This window comes from Rhinopithecus bieti, unplaced genomic scaffold, assembly GCF_001698545.2.
Source record: "Rhinopithecus bieti isolate Rb0 unplaced genomic scaffold, ASM169854v2 scaffold_10347, whole genome shotgun sequence".
NCBI lineage: Eukaryota > Metazoa > Chordata > Mammalia > Primates > Cercopithecidae > Rhinopithecus > Rhinopithecus bieti.
The window spans coordinates 508,775-522,056 of NW_016806836.1; the positions used below are offsets into that span (position 1 = coordinate 508,775).

The window sequence follows — 13,282 nt, forward strand, 5'->3', positions numbered from 1 at the left end:
CCGAAATCAGTGGCATAGGAAAAGGAAGTCCCGTTAGATGTGGCTATTCAAAATGACTAATTTTGCATTCTGGTCTTTGCTTTTGTAAATGAAGTTTTTTTTTTTTTTTCTCCCTCCTTTTAATGCATAGACACTGCAGTTTCCTTTAGCCAAATACAAGTTATTGTGTGCATGCATGTGTGTGCATGGGTTCCTTTTGAAAGGATGGTTTGCTGATCTGTGAAAAAGATGGTTTTCTTAAATTGTTGTGCTTGAAATCTTGTGCTAAAGCTGGTGGTGCTATTGCTAAAGTTGGGTGATTATGGTGCCTACTTGTAATACTTGGAAAGATAAAACAGCTTAACTTTTTTTTCCCTCTCTCTTCTGCTCCAGCATTGATTATCTTAAAACTCAGAAGCAAATACCCACCACATAACTAGTTTGCATTTTCCTCGTCTCTCAGCAGCATTCCTGCCTGAAGTATTCAGCTCCTCTAGGCTGTTACAAGCCAAATAATTGTTCCCTTGAATGCAGCCTTCCTCCATGATCAATACACCTTTGAATGTTTTCATCGCTGCAGAAATCCTTCGAGTGGGTTTTTTGGGCTCAGTTCTGCATAATTGTTTTCCTCACCACTGTAGATTTCAGTTTGATCACAGATTAGCGTTTTCTCTATTACTCAAAATATGGGATCGGTTTCAAGAAGTTTAGAATTTCACATACTTCATGCTAGAGAGGGAAACAGAATTCTAGTTGCTAGAAAAGATCAAGGTTGCTATTTGTTCCTTTGAAGTGAACTGTCTACCCATCTCCGAGGGCTGCATGGGGCTTTTTGTTAAGATGTATTTCCAGTCACCCAAAGCCAGAACCCATCAACAGCATCCAGTTGGACAACCTGTGTATGTTTCAGGCGGAGTGTGTTTCTGAGTTGAGAATGTTTTCTCCTTAAGTTGGAATAGAAAGCATTAGTACTGAAATCACCTTCCATAAATCACCGTTGTATTATTGCATATAAGTGATGTGTTTAAATTTAGCAGGCTGCTTTCTCCTGATGAAAACCATTTGTGGCAACATGTCGGTTGTTTCTTTGGTGATTTGTGTCGCAGGCTTTCTTTACAGATGCTGTGTAAATGAATTTGTTAACGGGGCTCAGCATCAGAGTGCTAAATATGTGAATATTCTCATTTAAAACCAACTACCTTTCTTCATCTCCAAGCTCCTATAGTTTAACTCTGAACTATAATCGTTTCCTTTCTATCTAGCTCCCATCCCAAATCCTCTCCTCCTAACATGGAACTCTCCTAAAATCTTCCCCTTATACTAGGGTTCGAGACATGAGGCTGTCTTTTTGGGCCTTTTGCGTTGTCACAGTCCCAGACCACGGAACACAAACAGGACATTCTCTCTTCCCCAGCCTCCTTCCTGTCCTGGCTTTGAGTCTTCCAAGTGGAAAATTCCAGCCATATCAATTGGTGATGCACCCATTTCTTCCTGTGGAACCACAGTCTGATGGAATTGCTTCTGGAGTAAATGCCCGGCTTCAGTGTCAGCCTGAATGTTTGGAAAGTTCTAGCACCTCAAACCATTTGCATCTATGAAAGCATAACTCTATTTTTTTTCCTTTGGTTTAGCTTGTGAGTTCTCTGTAGGAGGAAGATCTTATATGGCCAGCTCTCTTTCAACTCCAGTTCCAGCAGCGAGAGAGAGAATGTTCTGGGTGACAGACCCTCCCAGCAAAGGGGCTTGCTTTATTTGCTTCTCTCCCCAACCCTCCACTCTTAGCCTTTGTCTTTTGAATAATCCTTCCTCATTCCACTTTTGTGGTGGGGGATAATTAGTCACAACTCAGTAGTAAGCCGTGCCTGCTGTAGAGAGGAAGCATTCAGGGTGTTGGAAGTGTGGAGACCCCGGTCTGATTCCTGGAATCAGTGCTCCTTGGTTCAGTGTTTTGAGAGCAGGTCTTTAGCTTCTAGCTGGGCATATTCTTCTGCTTTGTAATTTAACCTATATCTTTTTTTTTTTTTTTTCATGTTCCTGCCTCATCAGGGAATTGTAAGATTTAGGGGGAGGTATGGGAAATGTTACTCTTTGCCCTAAAGTATTCGGAGATCAGAATTCTGGATACCCTGCAGAACCCCTCCAACCTCCCTGCCTTTGAACCCTGTGTTAACAATGAGAAGCTTGTTTATTTGAAGGCTGGGTTCTCATTGGCCCACAGGGGTAGGTTGTAATTGTGTGTCTAAAAAATTGCCTTTTGCATTCCCCAATAGCATAACAACTGGAATAGTAATTTGACTTTAAAAAAAAAAAAAAAAAACCTAGTGTCTTAAAAAACTCCTTTAGGACGCTTCACACTTTATTGAAATCAGGTGTGGGTTTCCTTCCCCCAGCCCTGGATAAGGATGAGGGAATGTCTTTAAGGTGGGTTTGTTGCTAGAACTTCCCAATAGCTGCCCCCATGGGGCCAGTTCTCAGCCTTCCTAAACATGAACATAATTTGCTCTGTTTCAGCTTGGCTGAAGAGGAAATAAAAACAGAACAGGAGGTGGTAGAGGGCATGGATATCTCTACTCGCTCCAAAGGTGAGTAAAAATCTTGGTTTATCTATTCTAGAGCTAAGGAGGAAATTGGAATTTCTTTTTGTTGTGGAGCAGTGAAGTGTGGCTCTCTGAGCTGACGTTGTAACTCTTCTTGGATTTTCAGATATAAGATTTTTTGATGAATGAACCTAATTTATGGAGAACTCTCCTCCTTTTGGTTTTCTTTCCCTGGTGTCTGTGTAGGTGTCCTGACAGTGAATTTTACCTGTGTGTCATGAGTGAGGGTGGCTGGCTACCTCTCCGCAGGGTGACTTTCAGAAGCCACAGTTTAAATAAAGCGTGTTCTGGAAGCCACCAGAGCCTCTAGCTGCCGCTTGTTTTCTGATTTTAACAACAGGCCTCTTTGGAATCCCAGAAGTGGGATGAAGTCAGCCCGCTTCATTGGAAAGTGGTGATCTTGGGTTAGAGATAAAAAGCAAATGTAGAGCTTGCTGGGATGCTGGGGCCAGTGTTTGCATTATTTCAAAATTTAGCAAATTAGGGCAAAAACAATTTATGCGTTTATTCACAAGCCTAGAGTAGACTCCTGAATATCTTCTAATTGAGGGACTGGTACTTTTCATTTGGTCTGTGTGAAAGAGGTTTTATGAGGCTTCCCAAAAGGAAGCATTTACTCACTTTTACCTTCAGGGTGCTTTTACAAATGAGCTACTAGAGTATTTTTCGTATCTTTGGTTGATGAAAAGGCTCATCTCCAAACTTAATGGTTGTACCAAGGTGTTTTCATTCCATCAACAAGTCACTGTGTGCTTGCTTGGAACACACAGCCTTGCACTGGGGATTATGGGGAAGGGAGGAAGAGGCTGGACAGGGTTACTGCAGACTACTGGAAGGAGGTTCTCATATGGCTGCAGAGTGTTGCACAAAGTGACTTCCTAAAGGCGTCTGAAACCAAAAGCATTTTGAGGATTGTTGTAAGACAGCGTGTCGCCGGGCACGGTGGCTCATGCCTGTAATCCCAGCACTTTGGGAGGTTAAGGCAGGCGATCACGAGGTCACGCGTTCGAGACCAGCCTGGCCAACATGGCGAAACCCCAGCTCTACTAAAAATACAAAAATTAGCCGGGCATGGTGGCATGCACCTGTAATCCTAGCTACTTAGGAGGTTGAGGCAGGAGAATCACTTGAGCCCGGGAGACGGAGGTTGCAGTGAGCTGAGATCGTGCCACTGCACTCCAGCCTGGGCAACAGAGCAAGACTCCATCTCAAAAAAAAAAAAGCATGTCATTTTGGGGCAAAGTTGGGGGTCCAGTAGTCAAGGCTGGGACCCGGGAAGTGGGAGCTGGCTGCTGATCTCTGGCAGCGGTCACAGGAGGGGAGGCACCCCAGGTGGGAAGGCCTGGCTTTACTGGGTGGGTGCTTTGTGCTGGGGAGCAGCAGGAGGAGGCTGGGTGGAGGCAGAGGGCTGCTGCTCCCTCATCACAGCGCGACCCAGCCTGTGCCGGGTGGCAGGAGGTTTCAGATCCATTGATGGTGAAGAGAGCTGAGCCACCAGGGACTTCAGAGCAAGGAAGGTACCTTCTCTCAGAGGTGTTTTTGATGTTGCGGGAACACGTGCCTCTCAGCCGCTTCTCAGCCCCCTTGTTGTGGTCAGAATCAAATGTGGTCCAGCAGGAGACAGGGACTGAAGAGAGGAGGCCAGGAGGTGGAGGTCTTGTCCCTGTTCTGCTGCTTACCTTCCCCAGGGGGCTTGGACACTGGCTGTGTCCCTTCATTTTTGTATTTGTGATGTGGGGTGTTGCATTAGATTCTATCCAAGCATGACCAAGCTGAGGGACCATTGTCTCTTTCTCTCTTCTCTCCTACTCCTATCCTCTCCCCTCAGCAGCCAGAACACGCTTCAAAAACGTGGATTGGGGTCAGGCACAGTGGCACATGCCAATCATCCCAGCTACTTCAGAGACTGAGGTGGGAGGATCAGTTGAGGCCAGGAGTTCGAAACCAGCCTGGGCAACTTAATGAGACCCCCCCCCCCACCCCATCTCTAGGCTCTGTGTAAAAAAAAAAAAAAGTGGGCTGAGGTGTGGTGGGGTCACACCTGTTATGTAATCCTAGGCACTGTTGGGAGGCCGAGGCTGGGTGGATTGCCTGATACTTCAGGAGGTTTGAGACCAGCCTGGGCCAACACGGGTTGATAACCTGTGCTCTACTAAAATACGAAAAAATTAGGCTGGACGCTGCGTGGCATGTGCTATCCAATCCTAGCTTACTTGGGGAGGGGGGCCGAAGGCAGCCGAGAGCATGCCTTGAACCTAGAGAGCGCGGGAGGGTTGCAGTGAGCTGGATGACATGCCTTTGCCACAGTCCAGGCCTGGGGGGACAAGGCGAGACACCGCGCTCAAAAAAAAAGGTGGATGCAGGTTCCTGGTTCTCGGTTTGGGCCTAACGTCCTTCTCTGATGGACTTTCCAGTACCCTCCACTCAGCGCTCTGGAAGTCCACCGCTGACCTGCCTACCTTGCGCCAGCCTGTTACCTGTTTGTTTCCTTTTGTGCACGTTCTGTTCTCTTTGTTGCCAGTTTCTTTACTTGAGCTCCTTGGCCTCCTTCCTCTTGGCTTCTTCTTGGGGCCCCTGTGCTGTCTTTTGCCCGGCGAGCAGTCCTGGGCCCATTTCTCATTTGGATGCTCAGACTTTACTCTCGATTGGTGGCTCCTCAAGGAGCTTTTGCTGGGTGGGCCACCTAGGGTCTGAAGGGGAATGTCATTTTGGTCATTTTCTGGTTGTGTGTGCTGTGTGTATATAGCGGGCATGTACGTACCTACGTTACTAGCCTAATAACTATATAAATTTTTTTTTTTCTCTTTAAAGACAACGTCTTATTCCATTGTCCTGGCTAGAGTGCACTGGTATGATCATAGCTCACTGTATCCTTGATCTCCTGGTCTCAAAGCTCACTATAGCCTCAATCTCCTGGGCTCAAGCTATCTTCCCACCTCAGCCTCCTGAGTAGGTGGGACTACAGGTGCACACCACCTCACCTGGGTAATTAAAAAAAATTTTTTTTGTAGGGATGAGGTCGTGGTGGGTTGCCCACGCTGGTCTGAAACTCTTGGCCTCAAGTGATCCTCTCTCTTTGACTTCCCAAAGTGCTGGGATTATAGGCATGTGCCACCATGTCTGGCCAATTTTCTATGTTTTTAAAATGAACTTTTAATATGAGAGTAGTATTAGATTTCCAGAGAAGTTTTGAGGATAGTGCTAAGAGTTCCCATGTTAGCCCCTGGCTTCACACACAAAATTTCTTCTATTATTAACATCATACACCAGTGTGGTGTAATTGTCACAAATAATGCATCAATTTTGATACGTTATTACAAACTAAAGACTATCCCTTATTCAGATTTCCTTCGGTTTTCCACGAAAGTCCCTTTTCTGTTCTAGAATCCCACTCAGGATTCCTCATTACGTTTAGTTGTCTGCCTGGGCTCCCGTTGGCCGTGACAGTTTCTTAGACTTTTCTTGTTTTTGTTGAACTTAGCGGTTTTCAGGAATACTGGTCAGGCATTTTGTAGATGTCCTCTCAATTGGGATTTATATGACGTGCTTCTCGTGATTAGACTGGTAAACAGTGATTATGGGTTTTGGGGAGGAAGAAGACTACAGAGGGTAAAATGCCATTTTCATCATATCATATCAAGGGTATGTGTTATTTTTTTTTTTTTTTTTTTTTTTTTTTTTTTTTTTTGAGACGGAGTCTCGCTCTGTCGCCCAGGCTGGAGTGCAGTGGCCGGATCTCAGCTCACTGCAAGCTCCGCCTCCCGGGTTTACGCCATTCTCCTGCCTCAACCTCCCGAGTAGCTGGGACTACAGGCGCCCACCACTTCGCCCGGCTAGTTTTGTATTTTAGTAGAGACGGGGTTTCACTGTGTTAGCCAGGATGGTCTCGATCTCCTGACCTCGTGATCCGCCCGTCTCGGCCTCCCAAAGTGCTGGGATTACAGGCTTGAGCCACCGCGCCCGGCCAAGGGTATGTGTTATTAATAAGAGCTATTGCTGTTGGCCCAGCGCAGTGGCTCACACCTGTAATCCTAGGACTTTGGGAGGCCAAGGCGGGAGGATCATCTGAGGTCAAGAGTTTGAGACCAGCCTGGCCAACATGGTGAAACCCTGCCTCTACTAAAAATGTAAAAATTAGCTGGGTGTGGTGGCAGGCACCTCTCGTCCCAACTACTTGGGAGGCTGAGGCAGGATAATCACTTGAACCCAGGGTGGAGGGTGTGGAGGCGGAGGTTGTAGTGAGCCAAGGCTATGCCACTGCACTCCAGTCTGGGAAATAGAATGAGACTGTCTCAAAAAGAAAGAAAGAAAAAAAAGATTTATCACTGTTGATGTTGACCATGACCATCTGGCTATGGTAGAGCTTTCTTCTCTTTCCATCCTTTGCTCTTTGGAAGGAAGTCACACGGTGTCACCCACACTTAAGGAGTGAAGAGCTATGCTCCACCTCCTCGAAAGCAGAGGCTTGACATAAATTATTTGGGGGCCGGGCGTGGTGGCTCATGCCTGTAATCCCAGCACTTTGGGAGGCCAAGGTGGGCAGATCACTTGAGACCAGGAGTTTGAGACCAGCCTGGCCAACATGGCAAAATCCCATCTCTACTAAAAATACAAACATCGTATGCCTATAATTCCAGCTACTTGGGAGACTGAAGCAGAAAAATCACTTGAACCCAAGAGGCGGAGGTTGCAGTGAGCCGAGATTCCACCACTGAACTCCAGCTTGGGCGACAGTGAGACTCTGTCTCAAAAAAAAAAATAAAAAAATAAATAAATAAATAAAAATTTAGAATTCTTCTGTATAGGGTATTGGTCTCTTCTCCCTTATGTATTTATTCAGTCATTTATCTCTATCAGTGTGGACTCTGGGATGGCTACTTTATACTGTGAGTTGTAATCCAGTACTACTTATTTATTTTATTGCTCAAATAATTCCAGCTTTGGCAGTTGGGAGCTCTTTCTGTTGGCTCTTGTGTCCCCTTGACAGACTCCATCGTTGTGGGGTTTGTTTATTTGTTCGTTTGAGACAGCCTCATTCTGTTGCCCAGGCTGGAGTGCAGTGGTGCAATCACAGCTTATTGCAGCCTTGACCTGCTGGGCTCAAGCAGTCCTCTTGCCTCAGCCTCCCCAGTAGCTGGGACCACAGGCACGCATCACCACAGTTGGCTATTTTTTGTTCTTTTTGTTTGTAGAGACGGAGTCTCGCTGTGTTGCCCAGGCTGGTGTTGAATTTCCCAGGCTCAAGTGATCCTATCACTTTGGCCTCCCATAGGGTTACAGGTGTGAACCACCATGCCAGAGCAGCCTATTTATTTATTGAGCACTTGCTTTTTTCTTTTCTTTTCTTTTTTGAGACGGAGTCTTGCTCTGTCACCCAGGCTGGAGTGCAGTGGCACGATCTCAGCTCACTGCAACCTCCACCTCCTGGGCTCAAGTGATTCTCCTGCCTCAGCCTCCCGCGTAGCTGGGACTACAGGCGCCTGCCACCACGCCCGGCAAATTTTTTGTATTTTTAGTAGAGACGGGGTTTTACCGTGTTAGCCAGGATGGTCTTGATTTCCTGACCTCGTGATCCGCCCGCCTCGGACTCCCAAAGTGCTGGGATTACAGGCGTGAGCCACTGCGCCTGGACTTCTGTTTTTTTTTTGAGACGGAGTCTTGCTGTGTGGCCCAGGCTGGAGTGCACTGGTGTGATCTCGGCTCACTGCAAGCTCCACGTCCCAGGTTCACGCCATTCTCCTGCCTCGGCCTCCCGAGTAGCTGAAACTACAGGCGCCCGCCACCTCGCCCGGCTAATTTTTTGTATTTGTAGTAGAGATGGGGTTTCACGGTGTTAGCNCCCGCCTCGGACTCCCAAAGTGCTGGGATTACAGGCGTGAGCCACTGCGCCTGGACTTCTGTTTTTTTTTTGAGACGGAGTCTTGCTGTGTGGCCCAGGCTGGAGTGCACTGGTGTGATCTCGGCTCACTGCAAGCTCCACGTCCCAGGTTCACGCCATTCTCCTGCCTCGGCCTCCCGAGTAGCTGAAACTACAGGCGCCCGCCACCTCGCCCGGCTAATTTTTTGTATTTGTAGTAGAGATGGGGTTTCACGGTGTTAGCCAGGATGGTCTCGATCGCCTGACGTTGTGATCCGCCAGCCTTGGCCTCCCAAAGTGCTGGGATTACAGGCTTGAGCCACCGCGCCCAGCCATTATTGAGCACTTTCTTGCCTTCTGGCACTATTTAAGATGCTCCAGGCTCGTTTTGTATGTCTTTGCCTCAGCCCTAAAATCATCCATTTCTCTATGGATCCTGCTTGCTTGCTTTCCCCTCCCCTCCCCTCCCGAGACGTAGTCTTGCTCTGTCGCGGAGGCTGGAGTGCAGTGGTGCAATCTCAGCTCACGGCAACCTCCACATCCCAGGTTCAAGCAATTCCTCTGCCCCAGCCTCCTGAGTACCTGGGATTACAGGTGCGTGCCACCATACCCGGCTAATTTTTTTGTATTTTTAGCACAGACGGGGTTTCACCATGTTGGCCAGACTGGTCTCGAACTCCTGACCTCAGGCAATCCACCTGCCTCGGCCTCCCAGAGTGCTGGGATTACAGGTGTGAGCCACCGCACCCGGTGGATCCTGGTTTCTTTTATTGGAGAATAATATTAGAAGCCAAGATCTGGGCACTAAGTATGCTCATTTTGTTTGTTTGTTTGTTTGTTTGTTTTTGAGATGGAGTTTCCCTCTGTTGCCCAGGCTGGAGTGCAGTGGCACACGATCTCTGCTCATTGCAACCTCCGCCTCCTGGTTTCAAATGATTCTCCTGTCTCAGCCTCCTGAGTAGCTGGGACTACAGGTGTGCACCACCACACCTGGCTAATTTTTGTATTTTTAGTAGAGATGGGGTTTCACTATGTTGGCCAGGCTGGTCTCGAACTCTGACTTTGTGATTCTCCTGCCTCGGCCTCCCAAAGTGCTGGGATTACAGGCATGAACCACTGCACCCGGCCAAGTGTGCTCATTGCTACTAGAATGTCTTTGTTCTAGATTCTCTCTCTCTTTTTTTTTTTTTGAGACGGAGTCTCGCTCTGTCGCCCAGGCTGGAGTGCAGTGGCCGGATCTCAGCTCACTGCAAGCTCCGCCTCCCGGGTTTACGCCATTCTTCTGCCTCAGCCTCCTGAGTAGCTGGGACTACAGGCGCCTGCTACCTCGCCCGGCTAGTTTTTTGTATTTTTTAGTAGAGACGGGGTTTCACTGTGTTAGCCAGGATGGTCTCGATCTCCTGACCTTGTGATCTGCCCATCTTGGCCTCCCAAAGTGCTGGGATTACAGGCTTGAGCCACCACGCCCGGCCTCTTTTTTTTTTTTTTTGAGATGGAGTCTTACTCTGTCTTGTCACCCAGGCTGGAGTGCAGTGGCACACTCTCAGCTCACTGCAACCCCTTCCTCCCAGGTTCAAGCAATTCTCCTGCCCCATTCTTCCAAGTAGCTGGGACTATAGGTGTGCACCACCATGCCTGTTTAATTTTTTAATTTTTAGTAGAGATGGGGTTTTGCCATGTTAGCCAGGCTGGTCTCGAACTCCTGACCTCAAGTGATCTGCCTGCCTCGGCCTCCTCCCAAAGTGTTGGGATTATAGGTGTGAGCCACCTTGCTTCTAGATTCTCTCAGTGGACAACAAAGAAGGATATATACACATACTGTGTAAACATTTTTACATATGTCCATCTGTGTCTATATCAGCTAAACATGAGTTCATTCTCTAGTTCGACCTTTTCCCATTACTGCATGGATCATTCTAGCCTTCTTCCCGGTTTCTCTGTAACGTCCTAATCCAACAGTGAGAAGGCTGGCTTCTGCTGTCCACCGTTCGTTTACTGTTTTGTGGTACATTTTAATCTGATCTGCAGTGTACAGTCTGATGAACTTTAGCACACGTTCATGCTCGTGGGACCATGACCCAGATCAAGATAATTAAACATTCCCAGCATCCAGAGGGTTCCTCTGTCACTCTGATTTTGTTTATAGCCTTTGTCCTCACTTTGTATTTTCTTATTTGTTACTCTGCTAGAATGCTGGCTGCTGTATTTTTTTTTTTACATTAAAAAAAATATTTTTTGAGACAGAGCCTTGCTCTGTTGCCCAGGCTGGGGTGTAGTGGCTCGACCTTGGCTCGCTGCAACTTTCATTTCCCGGGTTCAAGTGATTCTCCTGCCTCAGCCTCCTGAGTAACTGGGGCATGCGCCACCACACCCAGCTAATTTTTGTATTTTTAGTAGTGATGGGGTTTCACCATGTTGGCCAGATTGGTCTCAAACTCCTGATCTCAGGTGATCCACTCGCCTCAGCCTCCCAAAGTGCTGGGATTACAGGCGTGAGCTACCGCGCCCCGGCCTTTTTTTTTTTTTTTTTTTTCTTTTTTTAAATACGTGGAATCTCATTGAGTTGCCCAGGCTGCAGTGCAGTGCTCTTGCCATCATAGTACACTACAGCCTCTAACTCCTGGGCTTGAGCGATTCTGCTGCCTCAGCCTCCCGAGTAGCTGGGACTGTAAGTGCGCACCATGGTTTCAAGTTCCTTCTTTAAGCACACCTGGACCACCATGCTTACTTATCCCTTTGATTTGAGAGGCCGGTGCCATTGAGGTTTAAAACACCTGGCTTCTGACTGGGTGGCTTACGCCTGTAATCCCAGCACTTTGGGAGGCCAACGCGGGCAGATCATGAGGTAAGGAGTTTGAGACCAGCCTGGCCAATATGGTGAAACCCCATCTCCACTAAAAATAGAAACTTAGCCGGGCGTAGTGGCGGGCACCTGTAATCTCAGCTACTCAGGAGGCTGAGGCAGGGGAATCGCTGGAAACCAGGAGGCAGAAGTTGCAGTGAGCTGAGATCACGCCGCTGCACTCCAGCCTGGGTGACAGAGTGAGACTCCATCTCAAAAAAACAAAAAACAAAAAACAAAAAACACCTGGCTTCTAGAGCCAGATTTCCTGGTTCTGTCTTGCCCCCTTTCTGGCTGAGTTATTACTTGTGGCTAAGTTTCCTTTTGTAAATAGAAACCTTCTATCTTTTTACAAAGATAGAAGGTTATAGCTAAGATGAACTTTTCTTACACAGATAGAGTACTCAGAATGGTTCTGAGACAGGGTGGCTGCTCAAAAATGTTAGCTGATTCGCAGCAACTTAGAGACAGTGAATTTTTGTTGCTAGGTCCGTCAGGTGGTGAGAATGACTGTGTTCTGCCATTTCCCCCACTTGCAGCCTCTAGGAAGAAGGTCTAGAGGCAGATGAGGAAACCATGCCCGGAAGACCCCCTGCTCAGAGGGGGCACAGTGAAGAATTGTGGGCCGGGCGCGGTGGCTCACGCCTGTAATCCCAGCACTTTGGGAGGCCGAGGCGGGCGGATCACGAGGTCAGGAGATCGAGACTGTCTTGGCCAGCACGGTGAAACCCTGTCTTTACTAAAAATACAAAAAATTAGCCGGGCATGGTGGTGGGCGCCTGTAGTCCCAGCCACTCTGGAGGCTGAGGCAGGAGAATAGCGTGAACCCGGGAGGCGGAACTTCCAGTGAGCCGAGATTGCGCTACTTTGCTCCAGCCTGGGTGACAGAGTGAGACTCTGTCTCAGGGAAAAAAAAAAAAAAAAAACAAGAAAGAATTGTGTATAGTTGCCCAACAGGCAGGCTCGGGACCAGATAGGAATTTGCTTCTTTCCATCTAGTCCGGTGCTTTGCACTTCCCTGCAAGCTTCCTGTCCTGTTGGCCTCTGCAACGTTTGAAGAAGCTGTTCTGCAGGTATTTGGAAGGATTTTCTCGGGTGCTTGGGAATTCTTCCTTTGGTAGGGAATCATTGAGGGGAAGGGGTCACCCTGTTTTGAGGGCGAACTTTCCCCAAGGATTCCCTGGGGTGATTGTCGTTATGTGAAACTGAGCTCTTGTGCCACTTGGTGGTGGTAGCTTCTGTTTCCGGAGCACCTTTTTTTTTTTTTGAGACGGAGTCTTGCTCTGTCGCCCAGGCTGGAGTGCAGTGGCCGGATCTCAGCTCACTGCAAGCTCCGCCTCCCGGGTTCACGCCATTCTCCTGCCTCAGCCTCCCGCGTAGCTGGGACTACAAGCACCCGCCACCTCACCCGGCTAGTTTTTTTGTATTTTTTAGTAGAGACGGGGTTTCACTGTGTTAGCCAGGATGGTCTCGATCTCCTGACCTCGTGATCTGCCCGTCTCGGCCTCCCAAAGTGCTGGGATTACAGGCTTGAGCCACCGCGCCCGGCCCCCGGAGCACCTTTGTGTGGAGCCACTTGGCTTAATATGCAAAGGCCTGGGGTTAAGATCGGGGTTGCTGAGGTTCCCAGAGCTGAAGTCTACATAGTGAAAATATGATTCTGTGAAGCTGACCGGGATGAAGCCTTATCTCTTGTTCAGTCCCAGTGATCTCAGCGTCCACAGTGGGATGATCTCCAGGCTCAGTGAACATGTTTTTTTTCCTCCAGCCTGCGTTTCTTGGGAAGTTTAGGGACTCTCTTCCCCTGTGACATGACCCAGGTCAGGGTCCTTCGGTTCTGAGCAGGAAAGGGATGGACTGTTGGTGTGAAGCTGCTCCCACGGCATTGGTGGGAAGGCTGGAGGTCCAGGCCGCTCTCAGGAGTAGAGCCGGCCCAGAGCCTCAGGAACAATAGCACAAAGTCCACGTGCATGTCTCTGCCCTCTGGCCAGGGAAGGGCTAATATCC

General features: G+C 48.3%; 1 protein-coding gene across 1 annotated transcript in view; it reads left to right on the top strand.

Moving 5' to 3' along the window:
• ZMYND8 (zinc finger MYND-type containing 8) overlaps window positions 1-13,282 on the top strand; it is a 152,753-nt gene that overhangs the window by 6,538 nt on the left and 132,933 nt on the right. The window contains 1 exon segment of the mRNA XM_017877885.1: window positions 2,491-2,561. Coding sequence (XP_017733374.1) covers window positions 2,491-2,561 — 71 coding nt within the window.